This window comes from Nuphar pumila, chromosome 4, assembly GCF_984573655.1.
Source record: "Nuphar pumila chromosome 4, dmNupPumi1.hap1.1, whole genome shotgun sequence".
Classification (NCBI taxonomy): domain Eukaryota; kingdom Viridiplantae; phylum Streptophyta; class Magnoliopsida; order Nymphaeales; family Nymphaeaceae; genus Nuphar; species Nuphar pumila.
This window is the reverse complement of record NC_143252.1, coordinates 733,390-752,209: the sequence shown is the minus strand read 5'-3', so window position 1 is coordinate 752,209 and position 18,820 is coordinate 733,390. Positions and strand designations below refer to the sequence as shown.

General features: G+C 36.0%; 1 protein-coding gene across 4 annotated transcripts in view; it reads left to right on the top strand.

The window, feature by feature from the left end:
- Window positions 1-14,309, top strand: part of LOC149839003 (integrin-linked protein kinase 1-like) — a 74,204-nt gene extending 59,895 nt beyond the window's left edge. For all 4 annotated transcript variants that reach the window (XM_090002202.1, XM_090002198.1, XM_090002200.1 and 1 more), the window contains exons 12-13: window positions 11,544-11,675; window positions 14,023-14,309. In XM_090002202.1, coding sequence (XP_089858328.1) covers window positions 11,544-11,675; window positions 14,023-14,029 — 139 coding nt within the window. In that variant the 3' untranslated portion in view covers window positions 14,030-14,309. The remainder of the gene's footprint in view (window positions 1-11,543; window positions 11,676-14,022) is intronic.
- The last annotated feature ends 4,511 nt before the right edge of the window (window positions 14,310-18,820 follow it).

The following is an 18,820-nucleotide window of genomic DNA, read 5'->3' as shown; positions in this document are numbered from 1 at the left end:
GGAGATTTATTTCCCAACATTTTCATTGGCAGCCTATTTATCACAAAAACAACAGAATGAAACACCTCTGTCCATAAAAACATAGGCATATTGCTGGCAAGAATCATAGCAAGACTACTCTCTACAATATAGCGTTTCCTTGCGATAACACCATTTTGTTGAGGTGTATATAAGCAAGATATTCTATGATTAATTCCGTTATCATTCAAATAGTCAATGAATTCTTTTGAACAAAATTCTCCACCCCATCACATTGAAAACTAAGAATAGGATTAGGAAAATGATTCTTAACAAACAAATGGAACTTGCGAAATATGTTGAATACTTCCGATTTGTGCTTCATAAAGAATATCCAGGTATAACGAGTGAAGTCATCAACAAATATGACATTATTTATTACCAGACAATGAATTCTTGGGTGCAGGACCCCGTACATGTGAATAACTTCAAAAGGTTTGGAAGTGTCATTACTAGAAGAAGAAAAAGGCAAAACATGACTCTTGCATATTTGACAACTGGAACATAAAGAACCTTTAGACTTTTGACATAAACTGGACATAGGAATAAGATGATTAGAGACAAGTTCTTCAACAAAAGACGTATTACAATGAGTTAAACGATTATGCCATATTTCAAGCTTATTTGACTCATCAACACTAGAGACATAAATGAAAGAAGATGACACAACATCAATTTGGGCATCACTTTAGAGGCGGTGGTTTTTCCAGCTTGATTTTTCTTGAAGACATACATATTCTCGCATCTCTCCCCTTTAGCGAACGTCTTCTTCGTGAGAAGATCCTTCACATAAACAAAATCGGGGGTAAATGAGATGCTTGAATTTGTATCATTAACAAGTTTAGAAATAGAAATCAAGTTTTTCTTGATATTGGGAACATAAAGAACATTGAATAAAGAAAGGGTTTTGAAACTAGAAATAGGAATAGACTTGACCAACGTGAGATATGGGGTGATGAGTTCCATCTTCAGTAACAACATTGCCTTTATCATAATAAAGAATTAAGTTAGAAAACTTACCCATATCACCACTGATGTGGTTGGCTGCCTTAGAGTCGATGCATCATATCCCTTGATCATTCCATATTCCTTGATCATTCTGCTTTAGGTTTAAACCATTTAGAGTAGTTAATAATGCATTTTTATCCAACATGGCATTGCTGGTCTCACTGGATTGTGCCTATTGCTGCTGCCCTGAATTTCCACAAACTGGTTTGTTTTGAACCATATTCAACTGAGTATTATACCTCAGATCATCTTTGAATCAACAATTCGCTTTTATGTGCCCAGGTTTCTTGCACACATAATAGGTAGGAATGCCTCTTCCTGCTTGATTGTTTAGAAAAAAACATATTTAGAATAGGCAACATCCCTCGCTCTGCTTAACTATTTCTGCCATGTCCTCTACATCTACAGAATCCGCGACCTCTCCCACGGAAGGATCCAGTATAAAGAACATCTTGGGAATCTCCATGTTCCCTGCTCATACTATTTGATAGACCTTTAAGAGACATCTCATAGGTAAGTAGTTTAGGCCTCAAATGTTCAAAAATGGGAAGAGCTTCAAGACACTCCAAAGTGGTAGAAAATTATTGATACTCTGGCTCTAAGCCATTTAATGATTGCTGTACTTTGTCTTTATCAGATACATCATATCCGATTAGAGCCAACTGATCGGTTATGCTCTTAATCTTATTAAGATAGTCCATGATAGAAGTGTTGCTGTCCTTTAAATTTTGAAATTCACGCTTCAAAAACATTACCTTGGACTCTGATATCTTGAGACTAAGTTCTCGTCTCGCCAAATACATCCATAACTGCATAGCCGTACAATCATCTGGAATGACGATTAAAACTTCTTGTGAAAGGGTTGAAGTAATATATGCTACTAGCGCCTGATCTCTTTTCATCCCGTTGACAAACTCTGGATTCTTGATCTAAGATGAAGAAATGACCTGTCCTTTCTCATATTTTTTATCTTGCAAAAAAACTCTGGGGGAACTGGGACAGATCCATCCAAGTGCCTTGATAGATAGTGACTCCTTGTAAAGAGATTAATTTTTCTTTTTCAAATCAGAAAATTGGAATTATTGAGTTTTTTAGACACAAGCTGTGGAAGAAAATTGAAGGACAAATTTGGAGAGAAAGAACTCATTCATTACAAGCGAATTTTTGAACAATAAGGAATAATTGAAGCAATAACAATGAATATATTGCAGAATAAAATCAGAAAAACGACCTACTTTGAACACATATCAAGGCATAAACGAGATCCGCCTTTTTTTTTTGAAATCGTGTAAGATGAAAGAATATTCCTTTGTTGTCAAATGAAGCCTTGAACAGACGCTAAATATATATCAAAATAGGTCAAACAGGAATATATATATATATATATATATATATATATATATATATATATATATATATATATATATATATATATATATATATATATATATATATATGTAACAGAAAAAGGAAAGGACTGATATGAAGATGAATCAAAAAAGGATTTCCTGGTCAAGAAATTCCAGAAATAATCAAAAGTTAATGAGATTCAGATCTGATGAAGACTGATATGAAGACGAATTTGAAAATGGATAGAGAAAGCTCAGGAAAACTTTCAGTATCTAATATCAAGAACAAGAGGGAAACAAGTTTTGTGTCAGATCTGGTACCAGAATCTGATCAAAATCCAGAAGAGATGCAGTCTGATTTGATTTGATTAACGTCAGATCCTTAGTTGTCACAAGCGCTAGGCAGAGCCTGGGCGAGCCCCTAAAAGGCCTACGCGGTACCCCAAATAAAAAATATATAAAAAACATAATAAGAAACATGTATACAACATAAAATCAATCAACAATAAGCAATAGACAAATAATATGTTGTTGAACATTGTAAAGCAATTATATTACATAACCTTAACTTGCTCAAACAAATTAAGAATAATTAACAATTAAATAAACAAACAATACAACTTAACAATGTGAATAACAATACACAAAAAAATTAACAACAATAGACATAATACAAGTAATAGACAAATAATGTTTCTTTTTCTTCTTCTCAACAATAGACATAATACAAGCAATAGATAAATAATGTCTTCTTCTTCTCAACAATAAACATAATACAAGCAGAGGACAAGTAACATGTCTTCTCCTCCTCCTCCTCGAAGAAGAAAACAAATGATATGTCGTCAAAAAAAAAAAACTTTTCAAAAACAAAAAGCTTAGGTGGTGCCTAGGTGACCTAGGCGGTAATATAGGGCCCCACCGCCCAAACTTTGTTGCTCAGGTGGTGAGGCTGCACCTAGGCGATGCCTAGGCACCACCTTTGACAACTAAGGCCAGATTAGAGATCAGATCTGACTAATGTCAGATTAGCGATTCACAAAAAGGAGAGATCAAAAGAGATATAAAGAAAAAAAGGAGATTTGAGAGATATAAAGAAAGTGATTTGGAAAAGGCTACCCAAAAGGCAGATCAAGATTTATGGGGACATACCTGAAAGAAATCCGATCAACCGGCCCTGCTCTGATACCATGTTAGAATATAACTCATAATTTTATCCCAGGTCTACCGCAGAACAAGAAAGAAGAGAAGAAGAAGATGGACATGTATTTTCTGTAAAACGTTCCTCTTAATTGAGGAAAATATGGTGCTGTATCCTTTTATAATAACAACTAATCTGATATTTTACAATATTGCTCCCCAGCCTTTATCTCTAAAATGATACATACAGGGACATGAAGAGAACATAAAGGATTACAATATAAAGACCCATATCGACGTGATTTGGGTCTGGGCTCAGCTGGATCCAACTCCAACTGGATCCATATGTGAATCTCCAGGTCTTCACTTTCCAATATCCACATCATATAGTTTGTTTCATTGAGTTTGAAGGAGAGGTCAATCTTGTAGTCATGCTTCATATTGAAAGAGAAAAGAAAGAGAGATAGATAGATGTGTGAAAGCACGTCACGAGCACACAAACACTTGATGATCACCTCCACAAGCCTAAGAGCACTATGGCTCTGATACCATATAATGGAGTATGCGGAAAAACAAATACAAAGTGTACAAGCACTAATGCAAGTCCAATAAAGGACAATACAAAAGCACTAAGGCACTACACAATCACAAAATGCATATACAAGACTTCAAAAAGTAAAAAAGAACACAAGAGTAAACCATATAATATTTATTGAGCATAAATGCTTAAGAGAAGCCTTGAATACAAGAGAGGGGAGAAACCAGAGTTGCTAGTCGAGGAAGCGGGAGCGGGAAGCGATACGGGAAGCGGAAGCAAGAAGCGAGGCACTTTCAAAAATTTAGGAAGCGGGAAGCGTGGGACCACTTAGGAGCGAACCGGGAAGCGTCTCGGAAGCGACATAGGAAGCATCTCGGAAGCGACATAGGAAGCGAACCGGAAGCGACCTAAGAAGCTATAAATTTCTAAATTGTAAATTATAAGCTACAATGTTCTAAACTCTAAGTCTAACCTTAAAATTAACATAATCCACTACTTCACTTCATCATGCAAGATTCAAAATAAAAGTATACCAAAAAAATATTATAAGACCATGACAAAAAAGTAACATAAAAGTTTTTAAGTTGGACAACTCCAACTACATCATAAAAAAAAAATAATAATTCAAGAGTTCATTAATCTGTCATCTTTCTCTTCCCCTTCAAGTCAGCAATAGATCGCGAACTTTCTGCATCATCACGTGCATCTTGTCCTCCACGACCATGTCTTCTGCTCATTCCTTCATTTCCTATAATGAATACGTTAAAAAGTTAAAATGTTCAAAAACCATAATTTAAAATATAAAAAACACAATATCAACATACCTTGCCTAGGTCTCCGGCTAAAGAAACGATCAATCCGACCATGAGGAACTGATGGTCGCTCTTGTATATCTGCAGTTCTACTAGCTCTGATGGATTGATTTGTATCCTCTTGAACTTCATTTGTACGTATAATTATTGGAGGTAATGGAGCTCTTGGTTGTGCATCTTTATGTTTGGATTTGGAAATAGTGCTTGATTGTTGTGCTCTATCATCCAAATCTCTCCATCGCATATCCTCTAATCTCAACGTATTTTCTTCTACAATAGGAAGTTCTGGATTGATATCCCATTTTCGACTAGGCCCTTCTTTATAGCGATTGTTGCGCACCTTTTATAACAAGAATATAAAATATGAATGCTAATAAACAATCAATGATAAAAAAAGAGAAAAAAAATACCAAAACAAAAGTACAACACAGTTTAATTATACCTGTCAATCAATCGAAGATTGGAATGAATATACACTAAGGTATCATCACGATCTTCATTAAGCCTATTTCTTTTAACATTGTGAATGTAACTATAGGTGCTCCACACTCTTTCTGCAGAAGATGTGCTAATAGGTTGAGATAAAACCTTAATGGCTAATGCTCTCAACTCCGGTATATCACCACCATAAAAACGTCACCAATTAAGCACTGACATTGTAGGATTCAGTGCATCTATTCGTGCTGCATTTCGGCTAAATCTTCCACTTCTTGATGCAAAAGCCACAAGTTGTGACCTATAAAGTGTAGATAACTCTTCATTTCCAGAAGATATGACTTCAAGCGCAAGCATTGCACCGTCTAAGATATCATTATCCTTTTCTGCAAAAAAAAATGTTTAGTAACTATAACAAGAGAAATGCAAATGAAATAATAAAATAATTAAATCATTTAACTTTAAACTTTATTAAATAGATAGAATTAAATTTTTACCAGGAGAAACTCGTTTGACCCCTCCTGCTGCTGGGATTTTGAGATACTCCGACTCATAATATTTTGGAGTAAGCATGTGGGCTAGACTATGGAGAGGCACATTCATTCTGTCCCATCTATTTGAGACAATCTTATGAATCTTTTCATATAAATCTGGTTGTCCTTTTAGATTGTCTTTGATTTCCCCCAACATGTCCATGCCTTCATACACCACCAATTATAGGGCCTTCCTGATCACAAAATTTAATCATCTTATAGATGGGTTTTGTAATCAATAATGCTAAACGTACAAAATCCCAATATTCTTCATCAAGAACAGTTGTTTCTGTTGTAACAACCCTTTTTTTCATAATTTCATCCGTGCATGATTGCTTTCAATCACTCCATCTATCTGAAATTACTGTGAGACTTAAGCTCTCCCTCACATCAAGCAAGCGTTTCAAAGTAGTATAATGTGAAGCAAACCTTGTTTTTGCAATCTTTATTAATTCTAATTTTTCATTGCTTCTAAAGATTGCTAGTGCTTTTGAATGATTTGTGATATACTTCACAATTTCTTTACTCTGCAAATATGTTTCTCTCAACCAATGAAACTCATGTGCCAAATCCTTGAAGATCAAATTAAGTGTGTGCACAACACAAGGTGACCAAAAAATATACTTGTACGTTTGTTTTAATTCTTCACTTGCTAACTTGCAATTTGCTGCATTGTCTGTAATCACTTGCACTACATTAGAAGACCCCACAAGTTTAAATCCTGTCTTCAAAAACTCGACAATGTTTGCAGCTGACTGTTACACATTAGAAAAATCGCTTGCATATAAGAACATCGAGCCAAAATAGTTTGAGGCAAGTATATTTATCAAGTGTTTGTTCTTGATATTTGTCCAACCGTCTGAGACAATGGAAACTCCAAACTCCTCAAACTTTTCTCGAAATTCATTTAACTCCCTGTGAACACACTCTTTCTCACTGTCAAGCAACGTTGTTCGCGCTTTTTCATATGATGGGGGTTTATATCCGGGCACTTTACTAACTGCAGATATCATCTCTTCCCAATATGGTGATCGAAGCACATTGAAAGGTATGCCATTTGCACACAAAAATCTGATAATTTTGTGATCTACATCATCTCTTTCTACCTTTTTAAAGGTATCACGAATATCAACTGTTTTTCGGCTTCCACTAGATGATGTAGTCATACTAATAGGCTTCTTCGGAGTATCAATTCTTGATCTCCTCAACTCAAATGCACTTGATGAAACCTCCACTCGACGAACTTGCCTCTTAATTTTTTTTGCCAATTCTGCATTTTTTGCAACTTCAGGGCAAAAGGCAATCCCAACACTTTGTCCCTTTGGAGATCCCATGAGATGTGCAAAAACTCGAGTATATGACCCATGATAAATATTTTTGCAGTGCCTGCACATAAAAACTTGGGTTCCACCTTGTTTTCCTTGCCCACTCTTCTTTTGTTTCAATACATGGCGCCATAGCACTGTTGTTTTATGCATGCTAGGTGGTTCATCATCTTGGTCATCTTCAGAATAGTAGTCATCCAAGTCATATTCTTCTTCATCTTCCTCATCAAAACAATTTTCGTTTCGGTCCTCAAACTGATATGGACAAGCAGAAGACCTCTTCTTGCCCTTCCCAACACCACTAGATGATTCATGCTCCAAATTGTACAAAGAATCGTCATCGTCATCAGAATTATCGTGATCATAGCTTGAGATGGTCATTAATGAAGCAAAGAACATGCAAATATATCTGCATCATAAAAGTATCAGAATCAACCTAAAACACTTAAAAAAAGCTATTATTAACAGTAAATAATGGAGAGTGAAGAACACAAAGCATGGGGATGTAAACAAAAGACTAAGCTAAAAAAGGGGGGGGGAATACTCAAACAGGCACTTCAAGTTCTAATAAGAAACAAGCAACATAAATAACTGAGAATATAGAGAGAGAGAATAGTTTGATTGAACTGCTAAATCAGATCAAGAACATATAAATCCAGTTTTCTTTCAGGACTCCACTAAAGTTCAATACCCGACTCATTGGGAAATTCTCCAAGTACCCATCAACTTAATTTTGCACAAATGGAGAACATTAAAGTGCTACCAGCCTTGGCAAACATTGATCTCTGAGACAATAGACTTAGAACTGAGGTTCTAAATCATTACGGTTATCTTCTTCATGATAATGTTCATTTACTATTTGTACCAGCTCACATCCTCCAGCAGCTCTCAGCCTCTCACTGTACATCGGACTGAAGAAATAGCTTTTAAAATGTGGGAACAGCACACTCAAATGCTCTCCAATAAAACAATAATATTGCATATTATACCCGTTATACACCAATTAGCAAAAAAATTATTCATCAGTGTAGAATAGTTAAGATCATTAAAACCATCAACAATATCATGTTATCTCTAATGATACTTCCACCCCATCCGATGCACTGATTTTCTTTGCCAACTGATGAAGTATAAAATGAACTTCCACATACACTATCACCATCATATCATAAACAACTGAAGAGTTAAATAAGAAGCTACAACACATAATGGCCAATGCAAATTAACAATCCAGCTATATCAGAAAAGACAATAAAAAACAACCCACTGCTTCATGCAGAATGAGTAAAAAAAACGGCTGCGATAATGAATCAGAAACTAAAAAAACTACAAACAAACCCTTGATCTACAGGAACAAAAAAACCCTTGATATACACCCTGAAAAAAAAACCCCTGCGATAGATCTACACCGAGAAAGAAAAAACCCTTGATCACTTTTCCCAAAACTACCCTATTGGATCCCACTGGTGTTGCTGACTGGAGGGGAGCTCGCACGACAGAGAGATAGAGAGAGTGACAGAGCGTGAGAGAGGGGGATAGCGTACCTGAAGGTGAACATCTTCATCTTCGGAAGTCGGTGGAGGCCACCGGAATTTTTTGAGGTCGCCGGAACTCGGAGCTCGCCGAAAACTCGAGAGAGAGAGAGAGAGAGAGAGAGAGAGAGAGAGAGGAGTCGGAACGCGTGAAAAAACAAAACCCTAAGCCCCTTTTGATTTTATTTTTTCACGGGTTTTATAAACTACCCATTTTAACCTCGGTAAAAAATATATTCATGTGTAAAAAAAAAAAATTTAAGGGCAAACTCGACCTTTCCATAATAGCGTCCCCCTTTAAAGGGGTACGCGTCCCCCGTGTACCTCTTTAAAGGGGTACGCGTCCCCCTTTAAAGGGGTACACGTACCCCTTTAAAGAGGTATGCGCTTCCCTTTAAAGGGGGACGCGCTTCCCTTTAAAGGGGGATGCGCTTCCTCAATTGAACCTGCGCTTCCCCTCGCGTTTCGGAAGCGCTGCGTTTCGCGCTTCCGAAACGCGTCCCGGGAAAGCGCGCTTCCCCTATTCTATAGGCGTTTCCGGTAACTCTGGGAGAAACCCCTATTTATATATAAGAGAGAGGCCTTGGGGAGCTCCCAATGACTATAAATATAGCCGCTGGGAGCATGCCAATGGCTCTATGGTCATTTGACCATTGTTCCCTTAGATAATGTGAAAAAGACACAAAAAATAAAAATAAAAATAAATACATAAAAAAGACTAAACTATCCTTAGTGGACAGTCCCTATTACAAATTGTAAAATTACCAAAATACCCCTGGTGGGCCAATACAAGAAATATTAATTAATACAATTATATATACATATATATGTATATATAACCAATGTTGTGAAAAGCATTGAGGCGTAGCGTAGCTCTCTACCAAAAACTGAGGCGAGGTGTAAAGCGTAAGCCTCAAATTTTTTTGAAAACTTAAAAAAAACTTTAAACAAATATCTAAAAATACAAATAAATAAAAGGAATGCTTTATTGATGAAACAACAACCAATAAGAAATATAAAATCTCAAATAAATACTGAAAAATGTGAAATTACCATGTAAAAGTAACATTAATGCAACAACTTGATCTATGTTGATTCTTACCTGCCAAAATATGAACATTCAATAAAAAATTAAGAGCCAATACCTGCTGAAATTCAGATTAATACTCAATAAGAATCAACATATATTATGCAGGAATTCCATGTTGAAACAGCAAAGCAAGAGCCAATACCTGCTGTGTGAAAAAGATAAGAAAACACACACACATATATATATATATATATATAGCTGTGAGAAAACTACATATCATAACAGGCTTGACAACAAAATATAATGTCCTAACCTATATGTATGTTTTCCACACAAATACACACAGATTTATATATATATATATATATATATATAACTGAGAAACATCTTATATAACTGAGAAACTGATTATATAATTGAGAAACTAATTATATATCTTAGAATCAGATTATACATGAATTATATAATATATATGTAATATACACCTATCCAAACACAGAATATATATGTATATAACTGAAAATCAGAAACTAAAAATGAAAAAAAAGAAAAAGGAAGGAAAAGAAGAAGAAAAAGAAAAACAAATGAGAGTGGCGGGGCTCAGAGGAGGAGAAAAACTAACAGAAAAAAAGAAAAAGGGGAAGGAAAAAGGGATAAAAAGAGAAGAAGAAGAGATGGTAGTGAAAAAGAGGTTAGAAAAAGAAAAAAAGGAAAAAAGAGAAGAGGAAGAGATAAAAAGAGGAAAAAAATTGCGTACCTTGGGGTGACGGGGTCCTTCTCGCTGGCAACGAACAGAGAGAGAGAGAGAGAGAGAGAGAGAGAGAGAGAGAGAGAGAGAGAGAGAGAGAGAGAGAGAGAGAGAGAGAGAGAGACCTTCTTCTTCCTTTCTGCAGAGAGAGGGAGGAGGGCGAGAGATGAGAGTGAGAAACGAGAGGGTGGAGGCCCTAATCAGTCGGGCCTCCCCCTTTTTTTGGTTCAAATGGGGGCTTTGACCCCATTTTACCCAAACAAAAATGAGGCACACGACTCAGGCTGAGGCGCATGCCTCATATCACGTGAGTCATGCGCCTCATACGATTTGTGCATTTTATGTGTTTCTCAAGGCAAAAGGGCCCTCACCTTGTGGCGAGGCACGCCTTTTGCACCTTGAGGTGCGTTTTTAACAACGCTGTATATAACTATATAATGCATACATTTTAACAACACAATGCTAAGGTAAAAGCAGGTTTAGAATGGGATAATCCACTAAAAAAGTGGATATGCAAGCAGTTCTGTTTTTTAGGATAGTTCACACATGTAACTAAGAGACCTAAAAGCAACAGTGTTAAAGGGCTATAAGATCCATACTGAAGGATTAAAGTGAACTGCCATCAAGGAAACCCACCTACGTTGATCTACATCAACCTTAGAAAAGAAAGGCGACCATCACTTTCTGCTGTGAGAACCAGCATACTACATGGGCAAGAGACCTAGGCCATGGATCTAAAGAAAAATAAGACTGTCATGGGTGATCATGCATAGAATATAATGCTAGTTTCAATATTGATGTGACATTCCTTCACACTATTCGTTTTAACATGGATGTTTCAGGTGAAGACCAACTATTTCTGAAACTCATATTGATTATCAGTAACGTCTCTATGCTGTAAAATGAACTTGGGCAGAAACTCCCTTCATGCTTCTGACTGTAACTCCCTTGTGTGCTTTGAGGAGCTTTTGAAATTAGAAGGCCACAAACTTTTCGTGCTTGCTAGCATCTCCCTGGATCTCTCAGCTAGATCTATCTGGGATTTTGTTAATAATTTTGTAACGGATTCTTTGTGCAGGTTGATTGAGGAGTGTTGGGATCCTGAGCCATTGGCTAGACCAACTTTCTCTGAGATTATAGTTCGTCTTGACAAAATTTGTGCATATTGTACCAAGCAGGGTTGGTGGAAGGAAACATTCAAGTTGCCTTGGTACGTAAGCTAATATTTGGACTAATTTTGACAATGTTGCTGCATCCTTTTAGTGATGGATTACGTAATAACAGGATGCTTTCACTGCACTCTATGTCACACGGACTCTTCTAACAGGGCACTGCACCCGCACCCAGTGGGTGTGACACTTGGACACAACTTCCTTTGTGTTAGGTGAAGTCAACCACACTGAGGTCCATTTCTATCCAAAAGTAGACTCAGTTAACCCTAATCAAGTCCATTTTTATCTATATTATATATATAAATACATAAATGCACACAAATACACATAGTGTTAACTTAAAACTGTTAAAAATTATATATATATATATATATATATATATATATATATATATATATATATATATATATATATATATATACTCCCCGCACCCAAGTTTTTTTAAAGTGCTGCATCGCCGCATCTGCACCCACACCTATGTGACATAGACTGCACTTGTAACTTGAAAGCTTGCTTTTTCTGAAATTATGGAAATAATTGTAACTTTTAAATCTTATGAAAAATTCCTTCAGTAGGTTGGCATCAGTTTAAGGTTAGTAAGGGGTTGACATATCAGGCCCTGGTCCTATATGCATTTAAAAAAAGGTTCATAACTTGCATTTTAATATGTCAGCATTATCATTATATATGAGTCACTAGAAATATGGGCATTTCCAACACTTTTTTTTGCAAATCCAACCATGTGGATGTGCTTGGCATGGTGAAATTGCTAGGAATCAACCATTGGATTGTGTATTTTCGTTGAAAACATGCGATTTTGAATGCTTGAATATTTATGAAGATTATGAGCCATTGATTTTAATGCCTTAAAAAAAAGTCTCGTTTATGCATCAAAATCAGATGATTCAAGAACAGGTTCTTATAAAACCAAGCATGTAGATCACATCCGTATCGTTAGATTCAAGAGAAAAGAAAAGAAAATCCATGAAAATCGCCGTTCACACATTAGTTCCCATATTTCCAGTTCTCATATTCTAATGACTCCATTATATATATATATATATATATATATATATATATATATATATATATATATATATATATATATATATATATATATATATATATATATATATAAAATTGGGGGCCAAAAGGAAATGCTGAACTAGCTAACTTCCACTAAAAGCTGTGGACATTAAGAACCAATTGGACCTCATAGATGTGATCAGCATGTTCCAAATATTTTGAATAGTGTTTTTTCAAAGAAAAAAAAACATGATTTTATGACCTGAAAAAGTTTCGCACATTGTACGCCGTTGATTTTTTAAGCCTTATAAAAGGACACCTACAAAATCAAAAGCATATTCCCACTAAACAAAACATGTAGATCACATCTAAAAGGTTAGTTTCATGAAAAAAACAACCAAAAAAATGGAAAAAAGTGGCATTTGTACTATATACCATGGTTGTGTTCAGCATGGTCAAAATAGTAGAAAAAATAGACTCTTGGATCTTATTTTTTGGATGTAAAAGTATGATTTTATGAGGGTTGAAAATTTGGTACATTGTAGGCCATTGATTTTTCAATCCCTGCAAAATTTTACATACAAGTTGGAGTAACATGATTCAAACACCAATGTGTACTAATTCAAATGTGGATCACATCTGGATGGTCAGATGTGCAAAGAACATTAAAAAGTTAGAAATATTACTATTTTTTACTAGAGGGTGGTATATATATAGTGGAAATTAGCTAATTCAGTAAGTCTTTTTTGCCCTCAATAGACTTTGAAAACGTCCATGTAGTTAAATACTTTTTCACCACAATGTGCAATTAATGTTTTGTTAAAAATTAAAGGCACATGTTTTATTTGTTATTTGGGAGCCTGCATTTTCTGTTACTCTGTGAATGGACTAAAGTGCCATTTGTGAAGACAACAGAAAAAGCCACCATGGTATCTTGAAAATTTTTACGGGCTTAAGGATTTACTGAACTTGTTAGTATCCACTAGATGCTGTAAGCCTAATATGTGTTGAGAGAGAGAGAGAGAGAGAGAGAGAGAGAGAGAGAGAGAGAGAGAGAGAGAGAGAGAGAGAGAGAGAAAGATCTAAGTCTGCTATGGTGAGCCATTAAAAATTTGTAAGAAAAAAATTTCAGAAATTGTTAATGCACATTAAATAATGTGGATACACACATTTGCATGCAACGCACATGTACGCCCATGCTGTGGTCTACCTCCATGTTGTGTTAACGTGAAACTAACCCTACTCACTTCTATGTTGGGTCTTAGCTGATTGCGTTATATGGGTAAGGTTAGATACGCTTTCCAGGCATTTATTTAGGTTTTCTAACTCCAAATTAATTCTTGCCTGTCTTTGATGCAGGAAATGATTTGCGTCTGGAGTTCCTTCTCCCTAGCAAAGAAAGGTGAAGTTTCTCTGGACGGGCTGAGCTAGCTTGATAATTGTCAGCTTTATCTGTTTGTATCTGTTTGCACAGTCATTCATAAGTTGCACCCACATTTTATATATGAAATATCAAATAAACCCTCGGTAGAAAATAAAATCATCAAGACAACTGTGTTGATTTATGTGTAATTTCAAAGATCCTCCTTTCAATTATTACCATATTGTATGTTATTGTCTCGGCTTTATGTATGCAGCCTTAGTCAGATTTAAGCATTGAGGTATTTGGATCGCTTCTTATTGTTTTTATTGTTCAATTATCATTGATTTTTCTTCTAACCTTTATCACAGACCCATGAAATGCTAGAACTTTTGAGGCCCAAAATAGCTCAATTCAAGTACTACTGTGATGTGGCTCGTATTAAGTGGCCCACCTCGGATCTCGCTTGGCTTTGTATCCTATTTACCAAGTGCCCTGGCCTTATGTCTAAGTGACCGACTTTTTCTTTTTTTTTTCATCTAAAAAAAAGCTGCGTGTCGATCTCTCATCGCCCTCACTTTTCATGTACCCATGAGTCATGACACTTCTCAATTAATTAATAAATACATTTTCCTCCCTTTAATTTTTTTTTTGTCAAAGGATTGGAATTCTTAAAACCATATCTGCTGTCTTGATTTCTTTCTTGGCGTGGAAGAAAAACTTTATATATCTCTGGGTAAGGTAGAGACGTATTAAAAGTGAGAAAAAAAACCGATCTGTTAGTTTTCAAAATTCAAGTGGCAAATTTATTACCTGTGGTTTGTTGTAATTTAACTTTGCGTCTGTATTTTCTGTTTTTTTTCCCCCTCAAATATATATGGGCAAGTTGGGTATGGCATACTTGGTGTGAGGCAGCCCCTTGTTGGTGAGTGAATCGGAACACATTTACAAATTAAGAAATCACATTGGAACTAAAAATCGGGTGGTTCATCACCCCGTATGTGCGCCAAGTTTCTTGCTGTATTGGTTGACATCCAAGTGCATCTATCTAAACCTTTTCAACGTGTACAGAATATCCATCAGCTGTTGTGGCACTTGCGGCAGTTGCCCCTTTTCCTTGTATAGCCTGTTTGATAATCCGGACCAGTACGTCAAGTCTCGACGACTCCATCATAAGAGGAGCATGCCGAGCAGCATGTATTAGGCTATCTGTCCACCATGTTGATTCTCTCTTGGTAAAGTCTTTTGGGCTTCACGATCGATCCCAGCAACTCAAAATGTCCGACATCGTTCCTAAAGAAAGCCCTATAGACTAATTTTGCTTACATATTATGCAGTAAAAGAAAATCCATCTCAACGGGTTTTCCATCGACAAGTCGTCTCACGTGCATTAGCTGATCATTTGCTTCACCTTGCAGGCGACCTCAAATCGTTGTCAGATGGAACACATTTATTATCATCTATTTCTCAACACTCCAAAGATTCAGGTAATCGTCCTTATATAAAGGTGTTTCCTCCATCCGACTCTTAAAGACAAGTTAACCACCCATGGAGCAAACGAAAAATCAAGCAGCTGGCCATTGCTAGCACTTGTCTTCACAATACTCATGCTGAACTCGACACTTTCCCGACCGCACGACCCTACTTGTTCTCTCGAGTCTCGTCCATAGATTTGGTATTCTTAAATGCTAAAATCCAAGCAAGTTTAGCAAGGAGGGCTAGGTTCCCCACAACCTGAACCACCTTTCACTCTTGCCAGCGCTCCCCCGTGACCACCCTCAATTTCTTCACCATCATCATCATTGCAGTTGTTCTCGCTGATGAACCACAACTATCCATGGAACCAAGGAACTCGTGAGCATCGACCCATAGGGGTGTCAACGGGTAGGGCTCAGTTCGGAACCAATTTTTGGGTATGGTATCGGGTTCGGACCAGAGTCTAATCGGCTCCACTATAAGAGAAACCATACCTGGACCCGATAAGAACTACATGAATCAGACCTGATAAAATAATAATTTTTTTTATCATTTTTACATTGAAAAATTGTGTGTCTTAATCGAAACTCGGGTCAGTCCCAGGTCTGGTATAAAATTTCACAAATCATACCCGGATCCATGTATTAATCGGACCTTCAGGTCTGGACCCAAGTCATAATCGGGTCTTCTTATTTATCACCATACCTGGACCCTATAATCCCTGCAAAGTCATATATAATCGTCATTTTTGTTGGTTGACCTTTTTTGTTTTTAAATATTGACAGGTACAGATCAACTCTCACCTACACTAGTTTGCCTTCTCATTTTTTGCGAAAGATTTTAGGGGTTTCGCCTTTCTTTACTACTTTTGCACATAGATGGATGGGGACGAGTGTTTGGCACTTGCTTGATGGGTACAAAGAGCATCTTTTCTTTGGGTTTTCAAAATTTATTTTAGAGAATCCATGCTCATTTTCTAATCTAATCTTGTTTTTATATGTGGTTTCTATCTTGATTATGCTAAAACGAGAATATGTAGGATATAATTCCTATTCATCAATTTTTTTGAAAATGATCCTTGATACAAATTGGTATTACTTGATGTGCTGAAAATTTTGAAGCATTTTGTTTCTGCATATCGCGTATTTGATGAAAAGTCAAAGGAAGCACTGTGTCATGGAATAGACCATATGATATTACATGTTCTTATGTCAAAATATGTAGTCATATAGAAAACCAGATCTAATAACCTTTATAATTATTCATGTTTGTGTTAAATGGGTTCACTAGTCATAAAATAATGGGTTGAAGAGTATCTAAACTAGAGCCTGGAGGTTAATATGAATATTGACGCCACTTCAAATCTAACTGACAAATATTGCAAAAATTGAATTGTTGAGAATGACAATATACCTTTAACTTTGTTGCAAAAAAAAAAATACTAATATACTATTAATCTTAAAAACATTTTAGAATTAATTTATGTTCTAAACTCTGACTGTTATTTTACTCCAAAAAACGGCACTTTTTTGGGAGCCAGAACCAATTTGTTGAAATGGTTAAACCACCTGAAATAAAAAAAGTGCTCCCCAACAGCTTCTAGGGTTGGAAACTTCCAATGCATGGAAACCATGTTTCATCTCAATACACGGCTCCCAAACATAGCTTGAATGGAATCAAAGTAGATTTCCTGATATTCACCAACAACCCAAATTTAGGGATGTAAACGTGTCGGATCCAGGATGGAAGGTTTTGCAAATTTTGGACGTTCCAGATCCGATTCTCCCATGTATTCACCTATTCTGGATCTGACCCGTTTGCATCCCTACCCAAATATCCTTTCAAACCCCTTTATAAAGAAGAGTGCACTGTTTGCAAAGAAAGTATGTCTCCACTTGAATGAATTGATAGTGCATAGATTGAGAGCCCTATTTGCCGTGACACGCTGAATTTTTCTGACAAGATGCTGCATCACCATTAGAAAAAGAGTAAGGTGACACAAGTAGACCTTGACAAAATGCCTCTACTATTGTAAAAAACATTTCTATGATTCACATTGTTGTTACTTTGCGTAAATGATATCATCCTCACAAGAATCAATCTTGCCTTTCTTGATGAATTTATCAGCAAGTCACTAAAGAATTAGACATTTAAGATTTGGGCTATCTCCACTATTTTTTTGAGATAAGAGGTACATCGATTTTCTGGAGAGCTATTTTTAAATCAATGAATATACACTTATGAATTACTCGACTGAACTCAAATGACTAATGTTAGGCCTGTCTTCAAACATCAGAGTTACTAAAGATGGTGAAAGTCCTTTTCATGACCTTACGTTTTATAGAAGCATTTTGGGGGTCATGTTTTATGGCAATATCAGCTATACCTTCTTAGGGGCTAACTGCATCTTTTGGAATGCCAAGAAACAATTAATTTGTTGCCCGATCTAGTATAGAGGTTGAATATCAGGCTATGACATCAACTGTGGCAGAATTCACTTGAATTAGTATCATTCTTCAAGACATTAGTTTATATCTTAACCCCCAATTCTGTTCGTTGACCACATTTCTGCTCTCCAAGTGACAATCAAACCAACATTCATACTGAAATTGATTATCATTTTACTAGAGAAAAGGTTTCTCTTAGTCTCTAGTTATGAAGTATGTGATGTCCACAAATCAAGTTGCTGATATCCTCAAGACAGCTGTTTCATAGCATTAGTTTATAGTGCTTATAACCAAACTAGGACTATGGGACCACCGCCAAGGCAGGAATAATAGATCGGAACATGATCGAGAGCCAAATGTGCTTGGTGACGTCCTATAGTTGGCAGAGATGAGAAGGTTGCTAAAAATCTAGACATGATAGAGACTGGAGGATAATGTTCTCACTGCTAGCATTATTTGAGGACCTTTTGTTGATAATAGATTTCATGATCTCCTCTCACTGTAATCTTGTATATATATATATATATATATATATATATATATATATATATATATATATATATATATATATATATATATATATATATATATATATATATATATAGAGAGAGAGAGAGAGAGAGAGAGAGAGAGAGAGAGAGAGAGAGAGAGAGAGAGATGAACATATTAGGCCCCATTTCTCATTTAGCATGATTGATTTAGTGGGAATCGGCTCTTGTATCATGTTTTTTCGATGAAAAAATATGATTTGTTGAGCCGAAAAAAACTGGTACCTTCATAGCCATTGATTTTGGATCACCAAAAAAACATGTATAAAGGTCAGGTTCCGGCAATCCAAAAGTTGGTTCCCACTAAACAAAACTTATAGATCACA